This window comes from Macaca fascicularis, chromosome 1 (assembly GCF_037993035.2).
Source record: "Macaca fascicularis isolate 582-1 chromosome 1, T2T-MFA8v1.1".
In the NCBI taxonomy this organism is placed as follows: domain Eukaryota; kingdom Metazoa; phylum Chordata; class Mammalia; order Primates; family Cercopithecidae; genus Macaca; species Macaca fascicularis.
The window spans coordinates 169,881,953-169,908,783 of NC_088375.1; the positions used below are offsets into that span (position 1 = coordinate 169,881,953).

Below are 26,831 nucleotides of genomic sequence, written 5' to 3' on the forward strand. Positions count from 1 at the left end.
TATTCTATAAAGAACTGACGGCCAGGCGCAATGGCTCACACCTGTAATAGCAGCACTTTGGGAGGCCAAGGTGGGAAGATCACCTGAGCTCAGGAGTTCAAGACCAGTCTGGCCAACATGGTGAAACCCCATCTCTACTAAAAATACAAAAATCTGTCAGGAATGGTGGTGCGTGCATGTAGTCCCAGCTACTTGGGAGGCTGGGGCAGGCGAACCGTTGAACCCAGGAGGTGGAGGTTGCAGTGAGCCAAGGTCACGTCGCTGCACTCCAGCCTGGGTGACATAGCAAGACTTCATCTCAAAAAAAAAATAAAAATAAAAAAAGTAAAAGATAAAAAAATTTTTAAAAGAGAGAACTGCCTTAGCTTTCTCAATGTACAATTGTAGGGCATTCTAGTCATACTTCTTGCTATGGCTAGGTAACACTAAAATCTCTTACAAATTCAGTATTATTATTTTGACATTTGAATACAAGAAACTACATAGATTTTTTTCCTTACAAACTGCTTAAGCCTAAGTTTTATACCACTTACAAACCACAGTGTATTTTGGGGTACAAATATAATAAAAATTAGATGTACTTTAGTCTACCTACTTATTACAACATTTATAAATATCAGTGGTATATTAACCAATAAAATGATTGGGTAAACACTTCCAGAATTAAAAGAAAGACCAGATTAGTTTGAACAGACCAGAGTTTAATAGCTGGTTTTGATATTTTCCAGATAAAATTTGTTCTGCCTTTAAATATTAAAATACTTTAGCTACTAACTACATATTTAAGATACACAAAAAGTATATTTTAAAGAACAGCATTAACACGTACTTAGCCTTACAAATAACATTACTATGTAAGTGAATAAGTATTGATACTCCTAAGCTTTTTCAAACTACAAAATTCTGAACTTAAATTAGTTTATATCTTATATTTAAAATATCAAGTATTTCTGAAAACCATGTATGTCACAAACTTTTTGGAAATTCCTTATTCTAAGGAATAAATAATCCACATATAAATTATTTATAAGAGACATAACTCATTTTACACAAATTAAAATTACTTTACTTACAAACTGGCAAATAATTAAGGTAGTCCCAAATGCCAGTTAGCATAACTTATCAAAAAATGGATTTTTTGTTTGCTTATTTTTAATAACATATTTTTTTAAAAAATTGCAAACATTTTGCAATGGTTTCTTCAATTTTGAGAAGTAAATGTAAACTATGAGAAAGTCATCATTTCATTGACATGACAATTTAAGATACAATTTAAATGGAATATATATACATATGTAGGTATATACACATCTGTGTGCAGGCAAAGTTTTCTTACCCCTGAACTTATCTCTGTGCCTTTTGGCTGGCTTTGCTGCTGCTTATGGTGTCCCGCCAGCAAGCTTCCAGCAGCAAGGTTTGGAAAGCTCTGAAGATAAGGCTGCGACCCTGAGAAATTTCCTTCTGCCATTCCCACCGTGGCTGGCTGTTTCTCCTGAGTATTACTGTGCCCTGGCCCAGCATGTCCAGCAATGTGCTGATTTGGAAAGAATGGTAACATGCCCATTCCAGCTGTTATCGTTGTTTGGGTTGGAATCAGGCTAGATGCTGTAGCAAACCACAAATGCAAAAAGCTTTTAGTTAGAAAATATTTATTCGCAATAGTCCTTTTGATTTTGTTAAGTTATGAGCAAAATGCAGAGAAACCAATTTGTACCTGTTAGATAACAGCAAAAGGTAAGGTTAGAGGTTGTTAATTAGTGGGCTCCTTTATGAAAAAACAAAAATCTACAATAGTAATAATGCTCTTATTTTCAGCAACTTTCAGGGTAACCTCAAATTATGAAATTTTTAAGTTTTTAAATTCTATATATAATTGTTAATTGGCATTTAAGCTATATTAGTGCTTTTTTTAATGCCCATTCATTGCAGCTTCACTGTTTCCATAACTGATGGAAATAATTAAGTTTTAAGTTTAAAAAGTTATCTGAAAGTAAAATTTAATGAAGTTTGACTGAATCCAATAATAAATTTGGTTAGCTGGCTTCCATCAGCTCATGAGAGCTATTAATACACACCCCTTCCCAGCTATTGAGTTAAATGTCTTCATATTGGTAACCTGAAATCAGTCACAGTTGGAGTATTCACAAACAGAAATGCACAAATGCTACAAATCAAGACGTTTTTTCAACCTAGAGAGCTTGTTGTTAAACACTTATCAGTATATCACTGGCTTCTTTCTTTAAATGAGTATTTGTTAACAGATAAGCACTAAATTTAATACATGAAAGTTTTATGTTTTTATTTATAGAAAATAACAAGAAATTCTGGGAGAAATAAAGACAGTTTTTTTGTTTTTTGAGTCAGGGTCCCACTCCCATCGCCAATCATGGCTCACTGCAGCCTCGACTTCCTCGGCTAAGGTGATTCTCCCACCTCAGCCTCCTGAGTAGCTGGGACCACAGGCGTGTGCAACCATGCCTGGTTAATTTTTTGTATTTTAGTAGAGTCAGGGTTTTGTCATGTTGCCCAGGCTGGCAACATTCCTATTAAAAGTTTTAATAGGAAAATTCTGAACCGTTCCACCTTTTAAAAAATCTATAGGTCAAAATTAAATGGAAAAAGCTAATTTTGACAACTAAGACTTACCATTTTATAAATTTACTAAACAAATTTCTTCAATTATTTTCAGTAATAATCATTTAGAGATGGATGCTTTGGTTCCCCCCCTAATGCTTAGAATATAGTTATCTGGACACTATTCAATGTTCTTAAAGCAGCATATACGAAAGTAAATAGTTTATTAGTTAATTCAACACAAATAATACACATTTACATAAGCTTTTAGACATAGAAAATTTAATTTTTTGGAAAGACAGACCCCATGATATTACAAAATTTCTTCACTGGCTTAACTTTTGTCCAGTCAATTTCAACAGTCAGAACTAAGTTATTTGATCACTGGACAAAAGGTTAAGTAAGCTACCCATATTTAATTGACTTTTTTTAAAAATTATTGGTGGACCTTCTGTTTTTACTCAGCATGCTCACTTCTAAGCAAATTTCAATTAAGCTTCAAGCTGAAAATGCGCCCTTCAAAATCACATTCAAATAAGAAGTCTTAGTATAACACCATGCTCCTGTTTTCCTGCCAAAAAAGCTATTTTGTTTGCCATGTTTTTAGAAGCACATAGTACACACATTAGTTTTCTTTGACTACTGATTTAGAGGTTCAATTTTTTTTAATAATACAAATAAATAATCAAACTTTAAATATATAAATACTAGATTTTTAAAAATAAAAGTGAAAGGTTTCTTATCCCAAATGGATCCATATGTGCTGTCAGCCCAGTGGGCAGCATGTCAGTCTCAAAGGGATCTGTGTCTTTGCCTTGCACTGCTGTGAACCTGCATAAAATATTAAAGCATATCCAACAGGGAAAGTCTTATCTTGGCATGGAAGCAAGTCCATCAGTAACTTACCAATATTCAAAATAGAAAAAGCCAAGAGGGTTCTCAAAATTTTAAATGACTAAATAAAACTCAAATTTGACCTCCCTGTAAATAAAAGGAGAACATAAGTAAACTATCTTTAAATCTCAAACCTGACTGTTTACTGACTTCTCAGTAAATACACATCATTTACTTTTATGTGCTTCTCCATGATGATGTCCCAACTCCTTTTTCAATGGAAGCACTGACCCTATCCCTAGTGCAGTCTGAAATACCACAGCCGGGGGCTCTCCAAGTAAGCCGGGTTTCTACAAAAGAAGAAAAAAAGGTAAGACCCATGGCCATAAGATATAACCTAAAAAAAGTTACACATGTGAAAATTCATAAACAACCTGATCCACAACCTGATTCTAGAAAAGAAATGAACTGATTCTAAAAGAAAAAATGATATCATACTTACATTATTAGTATGAATATTCTCAAACTTCATTAATTGTTGTTGTGCCAGTGGTATATGAGAAAGATTCTGAAGGAATAAATTAGAAGTATTACCCATAACTGAGCTCTGTGAAAATGACAAAACGTTGTTAGTTTAATTTTGAAAAGCTACATGTTGTATAACCCGATTCATTTTAAAGTTCAATTCTCCAGTCGATCTGAGTAAAAGTAATTGCTTCTAAACATAATATTTCACTTTCCAACTTAACAGGCAAAGTTAGTTAATTCTTTTAATAATATACAAGGGGGGCCATGCAGTCATGAAATTAATTCTACATTCTTTCATCCTTCCTTCCCTCCTCTCACCCCTTTTTGGTTTCAATGATAGTGACATTCTATTCATTCATTTATTTATTCATTTAATCATTCAACAAAGATTTATTGAGCACTTTTTATGTGCCAGGCACTGTGCTACTTAGTGAGAAGTACAATAAGATCTGCCCTCATAGATCTTACAGTCCCCTAAGGAAGGGAGCCATTAATTAATAATAATAAAAAAACCCCACATGATTACACATGATAATCATATGAAGGAAAAATGCAAGGGGCTATGAGAACAAATAGTGGAGGAATGTTATTTAGCCTGGACGATTCAAGGAAGGTTTCTTGGAGGAACTAATTCTTGTACTGCAATCTGAAGGCTGTAGTTGAAGTCTGGGAGGGAATTAGGTGATGTTGGGGTGGGAAGCATTCGCATTCCAGGAAGAAGGACCAGCAGAAGAAAAGACCGAAGGAGGAGAAAACAAAGTCCTTTGAGGACCAAAACCAGGCTGTTGTAGTGGGACAGTGATGTGTAGTGAGCTGAGAGGTAGGAGGAGCTAGCTCAAATGTATGGGCCTTAAAGGTAAAGCATTTTGGTCTTTCTCTTAAAATACAGGGAATATTATCAATACTCTGAACTTCCCCTCTCATATTACTCTTCACTCCTTATTGTAATTAACTGTTTAATGTGTTGTCCCTACTGGTTGAAATTCTATAATAACATAGACTTTAAATGTTACATTCCACACAGTAGCCTCAATGATTAGCACAATGTCTAATACATATATGTCAGATACTCAATAAAATACATTGAGTAAATGAATGAATAAAAACTCTATAATGTATCACCAAGTCCTGTGTTAGATTCTAAGGATGAAAAATAAAAGCCGGATTTAGGACCAGATATTCATTCATTCAACTTATATTAAGCATCTATTATATATTGTTTGATTTTAATTAGAATTCTATATTCTTAAACAGTACCTGAAATTAATGAGTAATGCTTATCTCTAATATTACAGACATTTAAATCTATAAACACACATTTAAAATATTTATCTAAAAAAAGTAGGAAACATATACTCTATTCTCATATACATGAGTTGTTTTTTATAATATTCATTAAATTTTAGGAATTAAGAGTTACTGTTCATTTATATTTTCTTTCTAGAAATATTTTTTTGAGTTAAGACCACATAAGAAGCCCTGTTTTGAACAAATGATTTATTATCTCGAAAAAATATACCACTTTCCTTCTTAATGCCATACAAATTGGAATCAATAATATTTATTGTGGTATATAACTACTGCTTTGGTTAGCTTAATTGAATCTGATGTACTCAAGTTATAATTTTACATAGCTATACTTATTAAAGATTTTCTTTAAAAGCAAAATACTCATTTAATTTCTTGAGAACTTTAAGTGTTAAGAACAAACAAGATATTCACTCCAAATATTTAAAGCTTCAGTACTTAATGTTATTTATGTACCTGATGTGCTTTATTCAAATGTAAAAATGCAGGAGAGATGGATGGATTCATCAGATGTGGCAAGCTGTGAGGTGTCCCAAGAACGGCTTTGAGAAAATAAAAGTAAAAACTTTAATATATATATGGAATTAAAAATTTAAAAAAACCAAGCTTCGAAAAGGGTTAATGAATATTTCTTTAAACTATTAACAAATCCACTGAAAGTTCAATGACATAGTGACTTTGTCACTGGTCAAAAGTGACAGGCACCTTTCCCTGAGATTCAACCCTGGAATTTGTTTTAAAATTCAAAAGCCTTCTGCCATAATCGTAAAACTCCAAACCTAGGCTTAATCTTCTCTAGAATTTAGTGCAACAAAACATATCCACCTTTTAATAAGCACAATACTCATTTGAACCCATGTTATTTATTCAGTGGTTTTTTAGGTATTTCAGGCATTTTGGCAGAGGGTAGGAGTAGGGGACAAGATACAATCCTTGTCCTTGAAAAGCTTATATAAAATCCAATTGAGAAGACAATATATGTACACACAAATATTTACATAAAAAAATCAAAAGAAACTGCAAACTTGTACACAGACATAAAAAGAATAAATGGGAACAATACTCATAATCAAGTCTAAGAGTCTAAATACCAGAGTACGCTTCAAAAGGGATGTTTTTAGAACAGAACACTTACAAAAGGGAGGCAGGGATGTGTCACAGATGTTTGAACCAGAGTGCCTCCATCTTGAATAGAAGTCAGGTAAAGTAAGGCTGAGACCTGCTGAGCTGCATTCCCAGTAAGTTAGGCATTCTAAGTTACAAGATGAGACAGGAGGTCGGCACAAGATACAGGTTACAAAGCCCTTGCTAATAAAACAGGGTGCAATAAAGAAGCCGGCTAAAACCTATCAAAACCAAGATGGCGACAAGAGTGACCTCTGGCCGTCCTCATTGCTACACTCCCACCAGCAACATGACAGTTTACAAATGCCATGGCGGCGTGTGAAATTTACCCTATATGGTCTAAAAAGGGGAGGAATCCTCCGTTCTGAGAATTGCCCACCATTTTCCTGGAAAACTCATGAATAATCCATCTCTTGCTTAGCATATAATCAAGATAATCAAGAAATAACCATAAAAATGGGCAAACAGGGCCAGGCGCGGTGGCTCAAGCCTGTAATCCCAGCACTTTGGGAGGCCGAGACGGGCGGATCACGAGTTCAGGAGATCGAGACCATCCTGGCTAACACGGTGAAACCCCGTCTCTACTAAAATACAAAAAAAATTAGCCGGGCGAGGTGGCGTGCGCCTGTACTCCCAGCTACTCGGGAGGCTGAGGCAGGAGAATGGCGTGAACCCGGGAGGCGGGGCTTGCAGTGAGCTGAGATCCGGCCATTGCACTCCAGCCTGGGCAACAGCTAGACTCCGTCTCAAAAAAAAAAAAAAAAAAAAAAAGGGCAACCAGTGGTCCATGCCTGTATGTCCAGGCTGCTATATGGAGCAGCCATTCTGTCTGTCTGTCTGTTTGTTTGTTTGTTTTTGATAGAGAGTCACACTCTATTTCCCAGGCTGGAGTGCAATGGCACGATCTCTGCTCACTGCAACCTCCGGCCTCCTGGGTTCAAGCAATTCTCTTGCCTCAGCCTCCCAAGTAGCTGGGATTACAGGCACTCACCACCATGCTCAGCTAACTTTTTTTTTTTTAAAGTACAATTTCCATTTTATTTTTCTCCAGAGAATAGTCTATCTCAGTCTTTAAGGACTCAGCTCCTTACATGGGCTTTGGTGGGGGATGTGGGGCAGCACCCGCAGGTCTAAATTGGGGTGGGGGTGTTCGGTCTTTGCGGGCTTCACGAGATCGATTCCTGACTACTTTGCTGTGAATTGCACAACTCACACAGTAACGTAGCTTCACTACAGCTTGGGAAGCACATAGGCATCGAAGATGCTCGCTTCAGAAATGTCCCTGACTGCTGCGGCCTCCACTATGTTTCGAATGACGAATTTCTTAATGGCCTTGTCCTTGGGCAAGCATCAGGCACAGTTAGTGCAGTGAATAGGCTGCACGTGGCCACAGCCCTTTTTGGCACGACCATTGTTCCTTCTTTTCTTTGTCATCTTGGAAGCACGGACCGAAGAGAGCTAATTTTTGTATTTTACCAGAGACGAGGTTTCACCATGTTGGCCAGGCTGGTTTTGAACTCCTGACCTTGAGATCCACCCACCTTGGCCTCCCAAAGGGCTGGGATTACAGGCGTGAGCCACCGCGCCCAGCCTGGAGAAGCCATTCTTTATTCCTTTTCTTTCTTAATAAACTTGCTCTCACTTTAAAAAAAAAAGCGGGGGAGGATGTTTTTAGAATAGATAGAGACACAAAAAGGACCATGAGATAGAAAATATATGAAGAAATTTAATCTAACTATTGTAAAATAACTGGAATAATCATAATATACAAAATTAGGCTGGGCACAGTGGCTCACACCTGTAATCCCAGCACTTTGGAAGGCCAAGGTGGGAGGATCATTTGAGGTCAGGAGTTCGAGACCAGCCTGGTCAACATGGTGAAACTCCGTCTCTATCAAAAATACAAAAATTAGCCAGGCATGGTGGCACATGCCTGTAATCCCAGCTACTTGGGAGGCAAAGGCAGGAGAACTGCTTGAGGCTGGGAGGTGGAGGTTGCAGTGAGCTGAGATCATGCCACTACACTCCAGCCTGGCTGACAGAGTGAGACTCCATTTCAAAATAATAATACATAAAATTATATATATATATAATATACAAACAGTGTACTAGTGACATCTTCTTGTAATATATATGTAGTAAAATAAAAAAAACACTGTACTATGACAGGTGAAATAAATAAATGAATGAAATAAATCCTCATTCTAACCAAATTTTTTAGTATCCATCTAAGTCTACATTGGGACTGCCTCAGAAGACAAGAATGATACAACTTCTTGGTTTTCAGGAGTAGAATGATACCAGTGAGACAGCCATAGGAAACTATTTAATTCAACAGTTTTCAATATTCTCTCTAGCAAAGGAGGAAGTGCCCAGAGTATGCAGGATTGGAGGGAATGTTTCATTCCAGCATAATTTCAGGAAAGTTATAATAATGTGAGGATACGTGGAAGAGGACTCATTTAGAATTCTATTATCTACTTCAATGAGAAAAAGGCATTTCTGAGTGGAAAACTGGTACACAGAAAATAACTCTTCTGCAAGTGATAGGGAATTAAGTGTGGAGAATTAGAGAAAATATTACTAGACTTAGACAAATAACTTCCGTATAGCCCCTTCAATAAATTATGCTGGGAAAATGGAATATTCATATGCAAAAGAATGAAACTAGACCCTTACCTCTCACCATATATAAAAACCAACTCAAAATGTATTAAACACTTAAATGCAAGGCTAAAAATTGTACAACTACTGGAAGAAAACATGGGGGAGACACTTGAGGACATTGATCTGGGCAAAGATGTTACGGGTCACACTTTACAAGCACAGGCAACAAAATCAAAAATAGACAAATGGGATTTTATCAAACTAAACAGCTTCTACACAATGAGGTAAACAATCAATAAGGTGAACACGTATAACTTGTAGAATGGGAGAAAATATTTGCAAATTATTCATGTGACATAGGACTAATATCTAGAATATACACAGAACTCTAGCAATTCACAGCAAAAATAAAAATAAAAATAAAACCACCCCCATTAATCCAATTTAAAAATGGGCAAAGGATCTGAACAGATATTTCTCAGAAGCCATATAAATGACCAACAAGTATATGAAAAAATGTTCAACATCTGTATCATCAGTGAAATGTAAGTCAAAACCACAGTAAGATACCATCTCACCCCAATTAGAATGGCTAATTCTAACTATCAAAAAGACAAACAAATAATAAATGCTGGTGAGGATGCGGAAAAAAGGGAACTCTCTTACACTGCTGGAGGGAATGCCAATTAGTACAGCCATTATGGAAAACAGTATGATGGTTTCTCAAAAAAACAAATACAGAACTACCATATGGATCCAGCAATCCACTAACGAATATTTATCCAAAGAAAAGGAAATCATGGCCAGGTGCAGTGGCTCACACCTGTAATCCCAGCACTTTGGGAGGCTGAGGTGAGTTGATCACTGAAGGTCAGGAGTTCGAGACCAGCCTGGCCAACATGGCGAAACCCTGTCTCTATTAAAAAACACAAAAATAGCAGGGTGCAGTGGTGCACGCCCGTAATCCTAGCTACTTGAGAAGCTGAGGCATGAAAATCGCTTGAACCCAGGAGGCAGAGGTTGCAGTGAGCTGAGATCATGCCACTGCACTCCAGCCTGAGCAACAGGGTGGGACTCTATCTCAAAAAACAAACAACAACAAACCAAAGAAAAGGAAATCTGTATCTTGAAGAGAGATCTGCATCCTGATGTTTATTGCAGCACTATTCACAGTAGCCAAGATATGGACTAAGTGTCCATCAACAGATGAATGGATAAAGAAAATGTGGTACATATACACAATGGAATACTATTCAGCCATAAGAAAAAAGGAAAGCTGGTCATTTGCAGCAACCTGGAGGACATTATATTAAGTGAAACAAGTCAGGCACATAAAGATAAATACTGCATGTTCTCCCTCATATACAGGAGCTAAAAAAGTTGAGTTCATAGAAGTTGAAGGTACAATCATGGTTATTAGAGTCTGGGAACAGAAGGCAAAAGGGGATGATAGGAACAGGTTGGTTAATGAATACAAAATTACAGCTAGATAGGACAATTAAGTTTTCATGTTCTATAGTACTGTAGGGTGACTAAGTTAACAAACATTTATTGTATATTTTCAAATAGCTAAAAGAGAGGACTTTAAATGCTCCCAACACAAGGATATGATGAATGTTTTAGGTGGTTAATATGCTAATTACCTTCATTTGATTATTATAGATTATATACACATATTGGGCTATCAGTCTGTACCCCATAAATATGTATAATTATTACATGTCAATTAAAAATTTTTTAACGACAAAAACTTGAGTGGAGGAGTTAATTTTTTTTTAATTCTGTAGTTGAAGTACAAAAAGAGCTTTTAAGACACATCCCTTCTTGTTAAATTAATGACCACCTGGGGAAATACATCTAAATTACAAAGCTCTAGATGTATTATCTATGAAAGATTAATAGAAGTCTCTTCCCTCAAAAAACTATTATGGAAACCACAAATAATAGATATCAAAACATTTTTAAAACTACATTACTTTAAAGTCACACATTATTGATGAAGTAGCTAGTAGTAACACTGCAAATCTCAGAAAAGGATTTTCCAAGATAATAGAAAACACAAACCCACTCGGCAACTTAAAATATATTTTATTAAACATATAAACATCTATGGATAGATATGTTAATATTAATTTTTAAAAGCTGGTGGCTATCTTGATATAAAAAAATCCAGAGCAAAGGATATTACCAGGGATAAAGATCACCATTTTGTAATGATAAATGGGCCAATTAATCAAAAGGATGCAACAATCTTAAATGTTTGTACACCAAATAACAAAGTTTCAAAATATATGAAGCAAAATTCACAGAACTGAAAGGAAAAGCAGACAAACCCAAAATTATGATTAAAAATTTCAACAACTTCTCTTCTTTTTCAGATCATCATTGCATTTTACTATAAAACACTGAAATATATTTTTCTTCACAGCTTTTACTGAACACAGTATCTTCCAGTTTATAACAACAACAGAAACAACAATCAGAATAAAAACAGTCTGAAAATGTCCATAGCATCTTGCCTACCTGCTCTTACCCTTTGCTTATGGCTAGGACTCCCATTATGCCCCATCCTCTCCTCAGAATAATTGATAGAATAAGTTGACAAAAGATCAGTAAGGATATAGGAGACATGAACACTATCAACCATGTTGATCTAACTGACACGTATAGAACACTCCACATCCAGTAAGAGCAGAATACACATTCTTCTCAAGTGTCCATGGAATATTTGCCAATACAGCCTGTATTCTGAACCATGAAACAAGTCTAAATTCTAATTTATAAATTTAAGTTGTACAAAGTATCTTCTCTGAATACAAGTGAATTAAATTAGGTATCAATAACCAAAAAAAACTAGAAAATCTCCAATTTTGGAACTTAAGTGACACTTACAAGTAACCAATGGACCAAATAAATCAAAATGGAAACCAAAAAGTATTTTGAAATGAATGAAAATAATATAACATTCAAAATTTATGAGACACAGTGTTTAGAAGGGAATGTGTAATACTAAACACATTAAAAGAAAGGTCTCAAGTGAATAATCTAGTTTTACTTTAAAAAACCAGAAAAGGAAGAACAAAATATGTCCAAAGTAAGCTGAGAGAAATAAAGTGGAAATCAATGAAATAAAAAACAGACAACAACCAGACAAAGTCAATGAAAACAAAAGCCAGCTCCCTGGAACAATCAGTAATACTGATAAACCTTTTGCCAGACTTATCAGGAAGAAAGAGAGAAGACAAAAATATCAGGAATGTGAAAGAGCCATCACTATAGATCCTGCAGAGATTAAAGAACAATAAGGGAATACTATGAACAATGTTATGCCAATAAATTTGATAACTTACACAAAATAGATAATTTCCTTGAAAGATACAAACTAGTAAAGCTCACTTAAGAACAACAATATCCTGAAATAGCTCTTATATGTTAAAGAAATTAAATGTGTAAAAATCTTCCTTAAAAAATTCAACACAGCTGATTTCACTAGTGAATTCTACCAAACATATGAGCAAGAAATAATAGCACTGAACACAAACTCTTCTGATGACTGAAGAGAGGGAATATTTTCCAAATTGTTCCATGAAGGCAGCATAACAAAACCAGAAAATACATTACAAAGGAAGAAAACTACAGACCAATATACCTCATAAACATAGGTGCAAAAATTTCAAACTAAGTGTTATTAAATCAAATTCAACAATATATAAAAAAGATTATAATATGCTATAACTAAGTGAGGTTTATCCTAAGAATAAAAGGTTGATATAACATTCAAAAATCATCAATGTAATGTATCATGTTAACAGACAGGAAAAGTATATGATCATCTCGATATATGGAGAAAGCATTCAACAAATTCCAGCAATCATCACGCTAAAACTCGGCAATTAGAAATAGATGGCAAATTCCCCAGCTTAATAAAAGAAATCTGTGAAAAAAACTCTAGCTAAGATAATACTTAATAATCAAAGAATGAATGCCTTCTCCATGAGATCAGAAATGAGGCAAGGATGTCTGCTCTCACCAGTTCTATGCACAATTACAGTGGAATTTCTATCTAATGCAAAAAAGCAAGGAAAAAAATAGAAGCCATATATGTTGGAAAGAAAGAAGTAAAATTGTGTTTATTTGTAGATAACATAATCACCTACATAGAAAATTCCAACAAAAACCTACTAGAAATAATAAGTGAGTTTAGCGAGACTGTAGGATGTAAGATAAATATGTATTTAATCAGTTATACTTCTATATGCTAACAACTAGCAATAGGACATTGAAATTAAGACAGCAGTACCATTTAAAATAACATCAAAAAATATGAAATACTGTGAATAAATCTGACCAAAGATGTATAAGATTCGTATTCTGAAAACAATAAAACATTGTTGGGAGAAATAAAATATTGCCTCAAAATAATTGAAAAGATATACCATACTTATCGATCAGAAGCCTCAGAATTGTTGTGAATTCTGCCTAAATTAGCATACAAATCAACACAATCTTAATCAAAATCCCAGCTGACATTTTTCATAGAAATTGGCACTCTGATTCTAAAATTTATAAGCCAATGCAAAGAACCTGGAATAGCCAAAACAACTTTGAAAAAGAAGAATAAAGTTGAAGCTTATACTAACTGATTTCAGGATTTATTACACATGTATTTTGGTATACAGACAGTATTGATATAAAGACAGTACTTTATAAAGACAGACATTTAGATCAATGAACAGAGTTTAGTTATAGACTCATGCATATATGGTAAACTGATTTTTGGCAAATGTCAAAATATTCAATGAAACATAAGCTTTTTAAACAAATGATACTGGAATAACTGTATAACTATACATAAACAAAAAACATCTGGACTCTTACCTCATACTATAAACTAAAATTCACTCAAAATAGATCATAGACCTAAATATAGGGATAAAATTATAAAACTTTCTCCAAGAAAACATACAAGAAAATCTTAAAAACCTGAAATTGGCAAAGATTTCTCAAATATGACACAGGAAGTACAAATTATAAAAGAAAAAATAATAAATTGGATTTTGTCAAAATAAAACATTTTGCTCTTCAAAAGACAATGTTAAAAAATATTTGCAAACCATATATCCAACAGACTACTTGTATGTAATATTAAAAAGCACTCTTACAACTTGATAAGAAGACAAACAACTCAGTTTTAACACGTACAAAATATTTGAAAAGACATATCATCAAAGATACAAAGATGACAAATAAGCACAATAAAAGATGCTCAAAATCATTAGTCAAAAGAAATATTCAAATTAAAACCACAGTAAGAGAGCACTATACATCCACTAGAAAGGCTAAAATTTAAAAGACCAACAGATCAAGTAGTGGCGGGGATACTGAGCAAACTGGAGCCCTAGAAACTGATGGTGAATATGTCAAATGGCTCAACCACATTGGAAAACAGCTAGGCAGTTTCTCACCACTTAAACATATATCTATCATATGACTCAGCCATTCCACAGATAGTTATTTATCAAAGAGAATAAAAGCATAAGAAATAAAAGCATAAAGACTAGTACACAAGTGTCCATAGAGATTTCATTTGTAATGGCCTTGAACTGGAAATAATCCAGATGTCCATCAACAAATCAATGAATAAGCAAATTATAGAATGAAATACTACTCGGGAATAAAAAGAAAAACTACTACTAATCCATGTAACAACATGAACGAATCTCAAAACAGTAAGCTAAGTGAATGAAGCCAAACAGTACAGACTGTGTGATTCCTTTTATACCAGTTTCTACAAAATACAAACTGTAGTGACAGAAAGCAGATCAGTGGTTTCCTGGGGACAGGGTAGTGGATGGATTACAAATGCACAAAAGGAAGCTTTGGAGGGTAATTTATATGTCTATTATTTGATTGTGGTAAAGATTTCATGAATATATACATAACATCAAAATATATCAATTCGTACACTTCAAATACCTATAGTTTAATGTACATCAACTATACCTAAATTAAAGCTGTTTAAAAATACAGTTTATACTATCAAGTGATTACATAATAAATTAGGAACGTACACACATAAATAAAAAAGTCTAGAATAATTATATTTATTGTATTTTTGAAGGCAGTTAAAAGGTCTAGATTGAAGAGAAAAGATCAGCTTAGTCAGAGTAACATAATCAAAATTGGATCTGGGAGGGAAATTAATCTAATAGCAGTTGGAGCTTCCATTTTAGTGGTAGAAATAGACAATAAACAAGTACATGTATAGTATATGTCAGTTGTTTTTAAAATTATACAATGATAAAGAAGCAGGGCAAGGGTATAAGAATTATAATTCTTTTTTTTTTTTTTTGAGATGGAGTCTCGCTCTGTTGCCCAGGCCAGAGTGCAGTGGCACAATCTTGGCTCACTGCAACCTCCACCTCCAGGGTTCAAGTCATTCTCCTGCCTCAGCCTCCCAAGTAGCTGAGACTACAAGTGCATGCCACCATGCCCAGCTAATTTTTGTACTTTTAGTAGAGATGGGGTTTCGCCACATTGGCCAGGCTGATCTTGAACTCCTGACCTCAGGTGATCTGCCCACCTCAGTGTCCCAAAGTGCTGGGATTATAGGCGTGAACTACAGCGCCCAGCCAAGAATTACAATTCTTTATCATTAATTTAGTTGGCTCAGAGAAGGCCTCTGTGAGGAGTTCAGGATATAGCAAGGTTACAGGTAAGATACAGTAAAGGACATAGTAAAAGAAAAATAAATGGAATTTATTAACAAGACACTTTTTCTCAACATCAAGAAACTTTCCATACATTTTCCAGCTATGTATGTGCTCAAGTGAGGCAATGATTTAATCCTCTTCCCTTTCCACCCCACACAAGAAAAAGCCATGCTTGATGAAATAACTTCTGCATCAGTGTAATATTCAAACATCTTACTTAAAATCGAGAGAGCGCTAAGCATAAAGAAGCCTACTGCCATATGGCCATACATTAATCTGAGTAGAACAGCAGAGTGGAGAATATTTAGTCTTAGATGAAAAGAAGAGACAAAAATAATACTTGAGAGGAATTAGTAAAGATAACCCAGAGTCCAAAGAGGCAGATGATACTTTCTAAAAGACCTAAGAATGTGGTATGCTTTAGACACTAATACATAATCTTGGACTGCATTAAGGGAAATATAATGATAATAGGAAGGAAATCCCACTGCATTCTGTGCTAATCAAAACCAATCTACAGAGTATGTTTGTGTCTGTGTACATCATATTTTGGTACAACCCGGAAGACCTAGACTACATCTACAAGAGAACAACTTGTGGGGGATTTAAAGCACATGTCCTGTGACATGTTATGGAAAGTCAAATACAGAACTGTAATCTGCAAAGAGATATAAGATGCATAAAAAGAGAGTTGCAGAAAAAAATACCACCTCTATTTATGTTTACTTTCATCTTAAAAAAGGAAAACATTAGATTTGATCATTTCTAAATATATGGATTGACAATGGTTCATCTGTTTAATTGACATCTTTTACATTTATGGTATATATTGGGGCTCTGCTCGAAATTTATTTTACTGATAAAGTTGCATTGTAAAAAAAAGAACTGGTCTGGAGAAAAGAAGACAGGGAAAATAAAAAATGACTGAGGTTTCACGGTAGTTGTCTTCAAATATTAGGAGGCTTTTATTATGCAAGAAGGAATACATTTATCCTGTATTTCTTCAGAGGCAGAACCAGAATAAGTGGCTAAAAATTGCTTATATTAGTAATATAAAAACTTTCCAGTAAATGAAACTGTCAAACCAGGGAATAGGCTGCCTTGGGAAGTAATAAGCTTCTAATCCTTCATGTTGTCAAGACAAAAAAGAGTATCTCTATACCATTAAAATTGTAAAAGAGATATCTAATTGCATAATAGCCTGAGCCAGAAAACTACCAAAGCTGCTTCTTACACACAAATAATTATATGAAGTACTTAATATGAATACTGTTGTATAATAAAGAATTTGACTGGCCTTTGTCCCTGGTTCCTGAGAGGGAGACTCTAAATCCTTGGATTTTCCTGAGTTACAGGAGTGTCTTTGATATGCTACTGAGGTAACTCATTATGGACCCATAGATAGCTTCCAGATGAGGGCCAGCTGTGCCAAAAGACCAACTCTATAAGGAGAGGTGGAGCTTTGCACCATGGGATATCAGCCTGACCTTCTAACTTCCAGGGAATGGAAGCAAAGTAGAGACTGAGTTCTATCATGGGGCCCATCAATCACACCGACATAGTGAAACTCCAATAAAAACTCTGGACATCGAGGTTCAGTAGAGATCCCCAGATGGAAAACATATTGATGTGTTGGGCGGGTGACATGGCCTGATTTGATGGGTAGAGGACACAGAAGCTCTGCATTCAAGACCCTCCAAGACTTTTCCCTAAGTGTATCTTCCCTTGCCTCTGTCCTTATGTACTCATAAGCATAGTGCTTTCGTAAGTTCTGTGAGCCATTCTATTGAACTATTGAACCTGAGGGCATTGTGGGAACTCGCAAATTTGTAGTTAGCTGGTCAGAAGTGCACATGGCCTGGAAAATCCCATGAACTTGCGTCAAGGTCTAAAGTGGGGGTAGCCATATGGAAGATTGAGCTCTTAACTTGTGGGGTCTGTGCTAACTCCAGGTAGTTACTGCCAGAATTGAAATGCAGCAGGTGAGCTGGTGTGAGACCAGTTGGGATGGAAATATAATAAATGAATTTAATATATTTGCTCTACACATATTTGCTCTGAACTTAAATGTTGAATACAGTAGATCCCCCTTATCAGCGAGCGATATGTTCCAAGACCCCCAGTGGATGCCTGAAACCATAAATAGTACCAAACCTTATATATGCTATGTTCAAATTTCTTTTTCCTTCTTCACAATTTCGTGGATAGAAAATTCATTCTTACTGCAGATCTTAGCAATTTCAGCACACATTTTGTTTTCCCTTATTAAGTTGGAAACGTTTTAACCTTTTCACTGAAAGGATGTACTTTGCAGCTTCTCTTTGTCATATCCAAACTGCCAGCATCACTACTCTTGTGCTTTGGGGCCATTATTAAAGAAAATAAGGGTTACTTGAACATAAGCACTACAATACCATGACAGGTGATGTGATAACTAACCAAGATGGCTACTAAGTGATTAATGGGTGGGTAACATATACAGAGTAGGTACACTGGACAGAGGGATAATTCATAGCCAAGGCAGGAGGAGCAGAACAGCAAAACATTTCATCACACTACTCAGGGCAGCATGCAATTTAAAACTTATAAGTAGTTTATTTTTGGAATGTTCCACTTAATATTTTCAGACTGCAGGTAACTAAACTGTGGAACACAAGAACACAGATAAGGGGAGACCAATGTATAGGCATTCATTTCCTCATAATGCTAAAACAGACACTTTTGTACATAAAAAGTTGTGCATTTCAAAATACACAGAAGGTAAGCTCTTACTACAGAAAGAATACTAAATAGGTAGATATTTAATGTATACTGATATTATAAAGATTTGCATAATACTTAGAAAATAATAATGTTTTCATCATTTGCTACAAAATGAAACAATTTTACAACAAAAAGGGGAAGAACAAAGAGGAAACAAAAATTTGGCACTTTTCAACAAAATAATTCTGCTAAAAATATTAGATAGAAAAGTATTAATTCTTTGTGGATACAGGTTATAACAATGTAGTGTGTTAACTATTACCTTGGTCTACAAATTCATGTCTACTAAGAGCTAAACAGAAGGTTTGATATTTAGCATTTATTAATAGTAAAAAAAACCCACATAAGCAGATTGTATATATCAAAAATAGTCAAAATATATCACCTCAGATTATTGATTAAAATTCATTAGCAGGTCCTAGAAAAATTTTTAAATTTTTATACTAATTTAAATATATTTTTCACAAATAAATGTATTTTTTCATATTTCACATGTGAAAAAATTAACTTCATGCTAACATTCTTTAATCAGTATATATACATGGTCCATACCTGGTTTAACAGCTCGTCCACATAACTGGGGCTGTAGAAGAACTTGCAACATGGCAGGGTTGTTTAAACTTTTCATAATTTGTACTGGATTTGGCTCTGGAAGTAAGCCCTTTTGATTACTGTGCATCTGCAATGAATATAGAAATAAGAAACATTAGAACAAGCATAAGTACAAAAGACATAATTTCAAAGGCTTTCTTCTAGAAATTCTCATTCATCTGACAAGATCTATTTTATGATAAACATAATTTGATTTATATTATATATCTATTTTATACTCTCTACCACAGTTCTCAATTACACATACAGCAAAAAATCCTCATAGAACGTCTCAAGTAAATACCAACTGGCTTTAAGAGGACTGACAATTTAGTACAATGAGTCTCATCATATCATACAAATAGAAGGATGACAAGGGAATCTTAAGTTATTAATAACTTGTTAACACAATATGAATACTTTGATACTACAGAAGAGCCTTCTTATAATGTTGATTTAAAGTTTAATTGGCCAGGCAAAGTGGCTCACACCTGTAATCGTGGCACTTTGGGACGCTGAGGCGGGAGGATCACTTGAGCCCAAGAGATCAAGATCAGCCTGGGTGACACAGTGAAACCCTGTTTCTATATTTTACAAATAAAAACTTCAAATAAAAATAAAATGAAGTTTAATAATGTGGGTTGCCTTATAATTCAAAATCTTATTATTATTTTATTTTATTTTTTGAGACGAGTCTCACTCTGTTGCCCAGGCTGGAGTGCAGTGGCGCCATCTCGGCTCACTGCAAGCTCCACCTCCCGAGTTCACACCATTCTCCTGCCTCAGCCTCCCAAGTAGCTGGGACTACAGGCGCCCGCCGCCACGCCCAGCCAATTTTTTGTATTTTTAGTAGAGATGGGGTTTCACTGTGTTAGCCAGGATGGTCTTGATCTCCTGACCTCGTGATCCAACCGCCTCAGCCTCCCAAAGTACTGGGATTACAGGCATTAGCCACCGCGCCTGGCCCAAAATCTTCTCTTTTATAAAGGTCTTTACTTGATTAATTTAGTATGAGATTAAAATGAGCTGGCCTTACATACATGCAATCGAGTAGTTTCCTAAAAATATGAAATAATTTTCAGTTTTAAAAACCAGCTTGATGGACGGGGATATTAATATATATAATTACATAAAAGATAAAAACTTTTAGCTATGAGAAAATGGAGAACTGACAAGGACAACTGGAAACTTTTGCCAACCCAGATACTGCGAAATTGAGAGGGAGAAGGTGATGCATCCAAGAAACTGACATAAAGCCTGTGAGAAACCCCTAGGGAGATAGAAGATGTGAAGGTAAACATCAGCAGAGAGCATGAGAGTGCATGGGTCCACACACAGGATAATTCAGGGAAGGGCTTTTGAGTTGTGTTTGCCTTCAGAGAGCGTGGCTTTCTTGGCCAGGACAGCAAGGTGGGAAAACAGCAGCATCACCCCAGTGACAGCCATAGGACCAACGAACAGCAGGATGGCACGCAAGTGCAGAGACAATGGGGACAAGATAACACTAGGCGGGCAGACCAGCTGGTCACTGAAAACCTTCCCACCTCCCCGACCTTCTCAGGTCCTCCCACACCCACTCTGCAGGATAGAAGAGTTATAGCGGAGGAAGGAAGAACTTGGAAAAGAGCAGGGGTGGAAATGGAAATGAAGAGAGGCTCTCTAAGGTGCAGGGCTGCCTGGCTGGGGTAGGAAAAGTGCTGGGCTCAAGCCTAGATGGTGAAGGCAGAACTTCTCTGCCCTGAGGTCCTTGCCTGCCTTCCCTAAACCCTAGCTGAGACCAGGCTTTAGCTTCCCTCTGTCCATCCCCCTCCCCACAACCTCTAAACAGTGACATACAGAAAGGTGATAGCCCCCACAGGAAATTTATATTCATACATTCAAAAGAAAAATAGCTCGACATTTGGAGAATGCAGTCACTAAAAAATAAAAGCAACAAACTGAACCACCTATAAGACAGAAAGCAGAATCATGAATGGGAAATAATAAGAATGTCAAATAAATGTAATAGACATTACAAAAATAAAATGGATTTTTACTCATAACATGAAGGAAGGACAAGCAGTTATAAAGAATAACCACTGAGAAATGCTAGATTATGAAAAACATAAGTATTGAGAAAAAATAATAGCAGCCCTCACTTACTATAGACTTGGCATTGTTCTAAACACTTTACATGAATTAGATCATTTAATCCTCAAAAAGCCAATTCTATAAAGTTGGTATTATCTCCATTCTATAGATAAAGAAACTGAAGGAATTCATGAAGCATTATTATTACCCTGTGCTTTAACAGATAGGTTAAATAGTAGAATACATGTGACTAAAAAACAAAATAGTAATTTTTTTTTTGAGATCTCAGAGTCTCGCTGTGTTGCCCAGTCTGGAGTGAAATGGCATGATCTCGGCTCACTGCAACCTCTGCCTCCCGGGTTCAAGCAATTCTCCTGCCTTAGCCTCCCAAGTAGTTGGGATTACAGGTGCCTGCCACCACGCCTGGCTTTTTTTTTTTTTTTAGTAGAGACCAAGTTTCGCCATGTTGGCCAGGCTGGTCTCGAACTCCTGACCTCAGGTGATCCACCTGCCTTAGCCTCCCAAAGTGCTGGGATTACAGACATGAGCTACCGCACCTGGCCCAAAACAGTGATCTTAAAGATCCAGTTAAAGAAACTGAAAATTCCAACAAACAAGAAAAAGCAAGGTGACAAAGAAAATGGAGGTAGAAGCATCAACACCTGTGATATTAGAAGTCCCTGAAGGAGAAGAAAATAAGATCTTTGAAGAAATAATGGCTGAGAAATTTCCCATTATTAAAGAACAATTGAAGAGCATAGAATGAAAGGGTTCACAGTCTCCCAAACATGATTTCTAAAGAAAAAACACACTTAGTCACATTTCTTTGTGTGACATTTAAGAACATCACAGCCAATAACAACAACAGAAAACCTTCTAAAAGCTTCCATTTAAAAAGAACATATCTCTAAAGGAACAAGGAACAAACCAATATAATCTTCTTTCTCAAAGCATCAACATTAGATTCAAGAAGATAATGAATTAATATTTTCAAAGTATTGTAAGAAAAGAACTCTGAGCCTAGATTTTTAAATTCATCTAAGTTATTTAATATCACAAATAAATAAAAATATTCTCAACTATACAAGTTCTCAAGTTTTTACCACAAGAATACCATCTTTCGAAATGTCCTAGGAGGAAGTAATCCAGCGAGAAAAGAAATAAATGCAAGATGTTATTATATAATATGTTGAAATTGAGGCATACAATATCGTAATTTTAATCTTATATACAAAGACACAACCATAAAAACCACCCAAAAACATTTAAGACTATCCTAATGTAAAAATGTAGACACCAATATGATTATAGGTATGGTAGGAAGGAGGAAGCAGATGGAGGTGAGAATAAGTGGGTAGACAGAAGTTCTGATAAACCTATGCATGTTAAAAAGTTAGGGACAATTGGCCTGGCACAGTGGCTCACCCCTGTAATCCCAGCACTTCGGGAGGCTGAGGTAGGCAGATCGCTTGAGGTCAGGAGTTCAAGACCCGTCTGGCCAACATGGTGAAACCCTGTCTCTACTAAAAATACAAAAATTAGCTGGACATGGTGGTGCATGCCTGTAATTCCGCTACTCAGGTGGCTGAGTCACCGGAATCGCTTGAACCTGGCAGGCAGAGGTTGCAGTGAGCCAAGATTGTGCCACGCACTCCAGCCTGAACAACAAAGCAAGACTCTATTTAAAAAAAAAAAAAAAGTTAGGGACAGGGACAATCACCAGCAGGATAAAGATAGAATGTGTAACTCTCAAACGACACTAATGAACTTAAGAAGAAATCACGATTATCTCAATAGTTGTAGAAATATTCTGATAAAGTTCAGCACCTATTTATGATATTAAAAAAAAACTCAGAAAACTTGGTATTTCCAAAGGATATGTACCAAAAACCTATAGAAAACGTTATCTAGAATACCTTATTTTTAAGACTGAGATTTCTCACTGTCACTACTATCTGACCGTAAAGGGCCTGCATGCCATGCTAAGGAAGGTAAACTTAAGCAGGCATTAAAGAATATTAAGCAAGAGAATGACATAAGCTGATTTGAGGATGAGAAAGATCTCTCCTGTGCACTGTGCAAAATGGATTAGAAGGGGAAAGACTAATGACATGGGACCACGTAGGGAATTATTCTAATCAGAGAGGTGAGAAAAGATAAGATTCTGAGTGAAGTAATCAAGATGCTGACAAGGTCCCAAGGATTTGAGAGATCTTAGGAGGTGAAATTGAAATGATGTGCTAGTATTTCTGACATTTACATTAGAAAGTGGGTGAGGGAGACCAATCACAATTAACTGAGTTTTTGATTCACATAGTTTTAGTTTGGATGAACTGATGCCATATATAGATATTACAGAACATAGAAAAGCAAGTCCCAGAAAAAAATAGTCTTCTTTGAAATGGTGAAACTGAACTATTTACATAGCATGAAGTGGGAATGTCTAAGAATCCTTTGGATATATTAATTTAGTACTAAGAGCAGTTTGGTCTGAAATTATATGCTTGGAAGTAATCACTAATAGGCATATAAAACAGGAAGAAAATGAGAAGGCCAAATACGGAAATCTACTGATATCAGCTCTTAGGGGGAAAAATAAGTTAGGGAAAGAACACACAGGCAGATAGGAAAATGAATGGTGTGGCAGAATTCAAGGTAGTAGAGAGTTTTTTTTGTTTTGTTTTTGAGACAGGGTCTTGCTTTGTCACCCAGGCTGGAGTGCAGTGGTATAATCACAGCTCACTGTAGCCTCAAACTCCTGGGCTCAGGTTATTCTCCCACCTCAGCCTCCCAAGTAGCTGGGACTAACAGGTGCAAACCACTAAGTCTAGCTAACTTTATATAGAGACAGGGGCTTCACCATGTTTCCCAGACTAGTCTCGAGCTCCTGGGTTCAAACAATCCTCCCACCTTGGCCTCCCAAAGTGCTTGGATTACTGGCATGAGCCACCGTGCCCAGTCAGTAGAAGGTTTTAAATGTTGCAAAGGGACCAACCAATAAAAGACTGAAATGTAATCACTAGATCTGAATATTTAAAAACCCGCATTAACTTAATGAGAACAGATTCACTTGAATAGTGGAGGCAGAAACTACATTGCATTAGACTTGAGAGGGAAATGGGAAATTAAGAAATGGTGACAACAAGTGAGGCCTAATTCTTCAAGCAACTCTGGTTATAAACCCCAGTATCTTTTGCTGTGCAAAAGCTCTTTAGTTTAATTAGATCCCATTTGTCTATTTTGGCTTTTGTTGCCATTGCTTTTGGTGTTTTAGTCATGAAGTCTTTGCCCATGCCTATGTCCTGAATGGTACGGCCTAGATTTTCTTCTAGGGCATTAAAAGAAACTACCATCAGAGTGAACAGGCAACCTACAGAACAGGAGAAAAATTTTGCAGTCTACCCATCTGACAAAGGGCTAATACATCCAGAATCTACAAAAAACTTAAACAAATTTACAAGAAAAAAATCAACCCCATCAAAAAGTGGGCAAAGGGTATGAACAGACACTTCTCAAAAGAAGGCATTTATGCAGCCAACAGACACATGAAAAACTGCTCATCATCACTGGTCATCAGAGAAATGCAAATCAAAATCACAGTGAGATATGGTCTCACGCCAGTTAGAGTGATGATCATTGAAAAGTCAGGAAACAACAGATGCTGGAGAGGATGTGGAGAAATAGGAATGCTTTTACACTGTTGGTGGGAGTGTAAATTAGTTCAACCACTGTAGAAGACAGTGTGGCAAGTCCTCAAGGATCTAGAACTAGAAATACCATTTGACCCAGCCATCCCATTACTGGGTATATACCCAAAGGATTATAAATCATTCTACTATAAAGACACATGCACACGTATGTTTATTGCGGCACTATTCACAATAGCAAAGACTTGGGGCTAACCCAAATGTCCATCAGCGATAGACTGGATTAAGAAAACGTCTGCAGGAAAAGCCAAAATTGACAAATGGGATCTCATTAAACTAAAGAGCTTCTGCACAGCAAAAGAAACTACCATCAGAGTGAACAGGCAGCCTACAGAATGGGAGAAAATTTTTGCAATCTACTCATCTGACAAAGGGCTAATATCCAGAACCTACAAAGAACTCAAACAAATTTACAAGAAAAAAACAAACAACCCCATCAAAAAGTGGGCAAAGGATATGAACAGACATTTCTCAAAAGAAGACATTCATACAGCCAACAGACACATGAAAAAATGCTCATCATCGCTGGCCATCAGAGAAATGCAAATCAAAACCACAATGAGATACCATCTCACACCAGTTAGAATGGCAATCATTAAAAAGTTAGGAAACAACAGGTGCTGGAAAGGATGTGGAGAAATAGGAACACTTTTACACTGTTGGTGGGATTGTAAACTAGTTCAACCATTGTGGAAAACAGTATGGCGATTCCTCAAGGATCTAGAACTAGATGTACCATATGACCCAGCCATCCCATTACTGGGTATATACCCAAAGGATTATAAATCATGCTGCTATAAAGACACATGCACACGTATGTTTATTGCGGCACTATTCACAATAGCAAAGACTCGGAATCAACCCAAATGTCCATCAGTGGCAGACTGGATTAAGAAAATGTGGCACATATACACCATGGAATACTATGCAGCCATAAAAAAGGATGAGTTTGTGTCCTTTGTAGGGACATGGATGCAGCTGGAAACCATCATTCTTAGCAAACTATCACAAGAACAGAAAACCAAACACCGCTTGTTCTCACTCATAGGTGGGAACTGAACAATGAGATCACTTGGACTTGGGAAGGGGAACATCACACACTGGGGCCTATCATGGGGAGGGGGGAGGGGGGAGGGATTGCACTGGGAGTTACACCTGATGTAAATGACGAGTTGATGGGTGTTGACGAGTTGATGGGTGCAGCACACCAACATGGCACAAGTATACATATGTAACAAACCTGCACGTTATGCACATGCACCCTAGAACTTAAAGTATAATAATAATTAAAAAAAAAAAAAAAAAAAAAGAAAACGTCTGCAGGGAATACTATGCAGCCATAAAAAAGGATGAGTTCATGTCCTTTGCAGGGACATGGATGAAACTGGAAACCATCATTCTCAGCAAACTAACACAAGGACAGAAAACCAAACACCACATGTTCTCACTCATAGGTGGGAATAGAACAATGAGAACACATGGACACAGGGCGGGGAACATCACACTGGGGCTGTCGAGAGGTGGGGGCTGGGGGAGTGATAGCATTGGGAGAAATGCCCAGTGTAATGATGAGTTGATGGGTACAGCAAACCAACACGGCACATGTATACCTATGTAATTGGCTGAGTACTCAATAGTCTCCCTTGTTTTGGCATTAGCCAACCTCCAAGCATCCTCATATTCACTCTGCAACCGGACCACTTACCACTCCTCAAGCATGTAAATTCAGCTCATACCACTGTGTGAGTAGTTCTGTTCCACCTAGAGTGGCTACTCACTTTCCCTCTTTAGGGTTGCCAGATGTAGCAAGTCAAAATACAGAATGTGCAGTTAAATTTGAAGTTCAGATAAACAATGAATGATTATTTTAGTGTAAGTATCTCAAGCAAAAATCTGTATTTCTCTGGCAATCCTATTCACTTCTCATCAACACAAGTCAACATCTCATCCATTCGTTAATGTCACACTCAAATGTCACCTTCAGCATAAAGTCTTTCCCAATTCCTTCAAA

General features: G+C 36.3%; 1 protein-coding gene and 1 pseudogene across 10 annotated transcripts in view; both read right to left on the bottom strand.

Moving 5' to 3' along the window:
- The window catches only part of RAVER2 (ribonucleoprotein, PTB binding 2), an 86,178-nt gene that overhangs the window by 22,736 nt on the left and 36,611 nt on the right, over nucleotides 1-26,831 (bottom strand). For 5 of the 10 annotated variants that reach the window (XR_010578016.1, XM_045386032.2, XM_065521126.2 and 2 more), the window contains 5 exons: nucleotides 19,005-19,131; nucleotides 5,701-5,786; nucleotides 3,911-4,015; nucleotides 3,644-3,758; nucleotides 1,337-1,605 (listed from right to left, as the gene is read on the bottom strand). Coding sequence is in view for 8 of the 10 variants with exons in the window: in XM_045386032.2 (XP_045241967.2) it covers nucleotides 1,337-1,605; nucleotides 3,644-3,758; nucleotides 3,911-4,015; nucleotides 5,701-5,786; nucleotides 19,005-19,131 (702 nt within the window). In the remaining 2 variants the exon portion in view is untranslated. Of the gene's footprint in view, nucleotides 1-1,336; nucleotides 1,606-3,499; nucleotides 3,759-3,910; nucleotides 4,016-5,700; nucleotides 5,787-6,149; nucleotides 6,497-19,004; nucleotides 19,132-26,831 lie in introns of those variants that run through there. The other 5 variants (XR_012419162.1, XM_045386040.2, XM_074004788.1 and 2 more) reach the window with 3 other exon arrangements.
- On the bottom strand, nucleotides 7,378-7,812 carry LOC102122825 (small ribosomal subunit protein eS26 pseudogene; annotated as a pseudogene).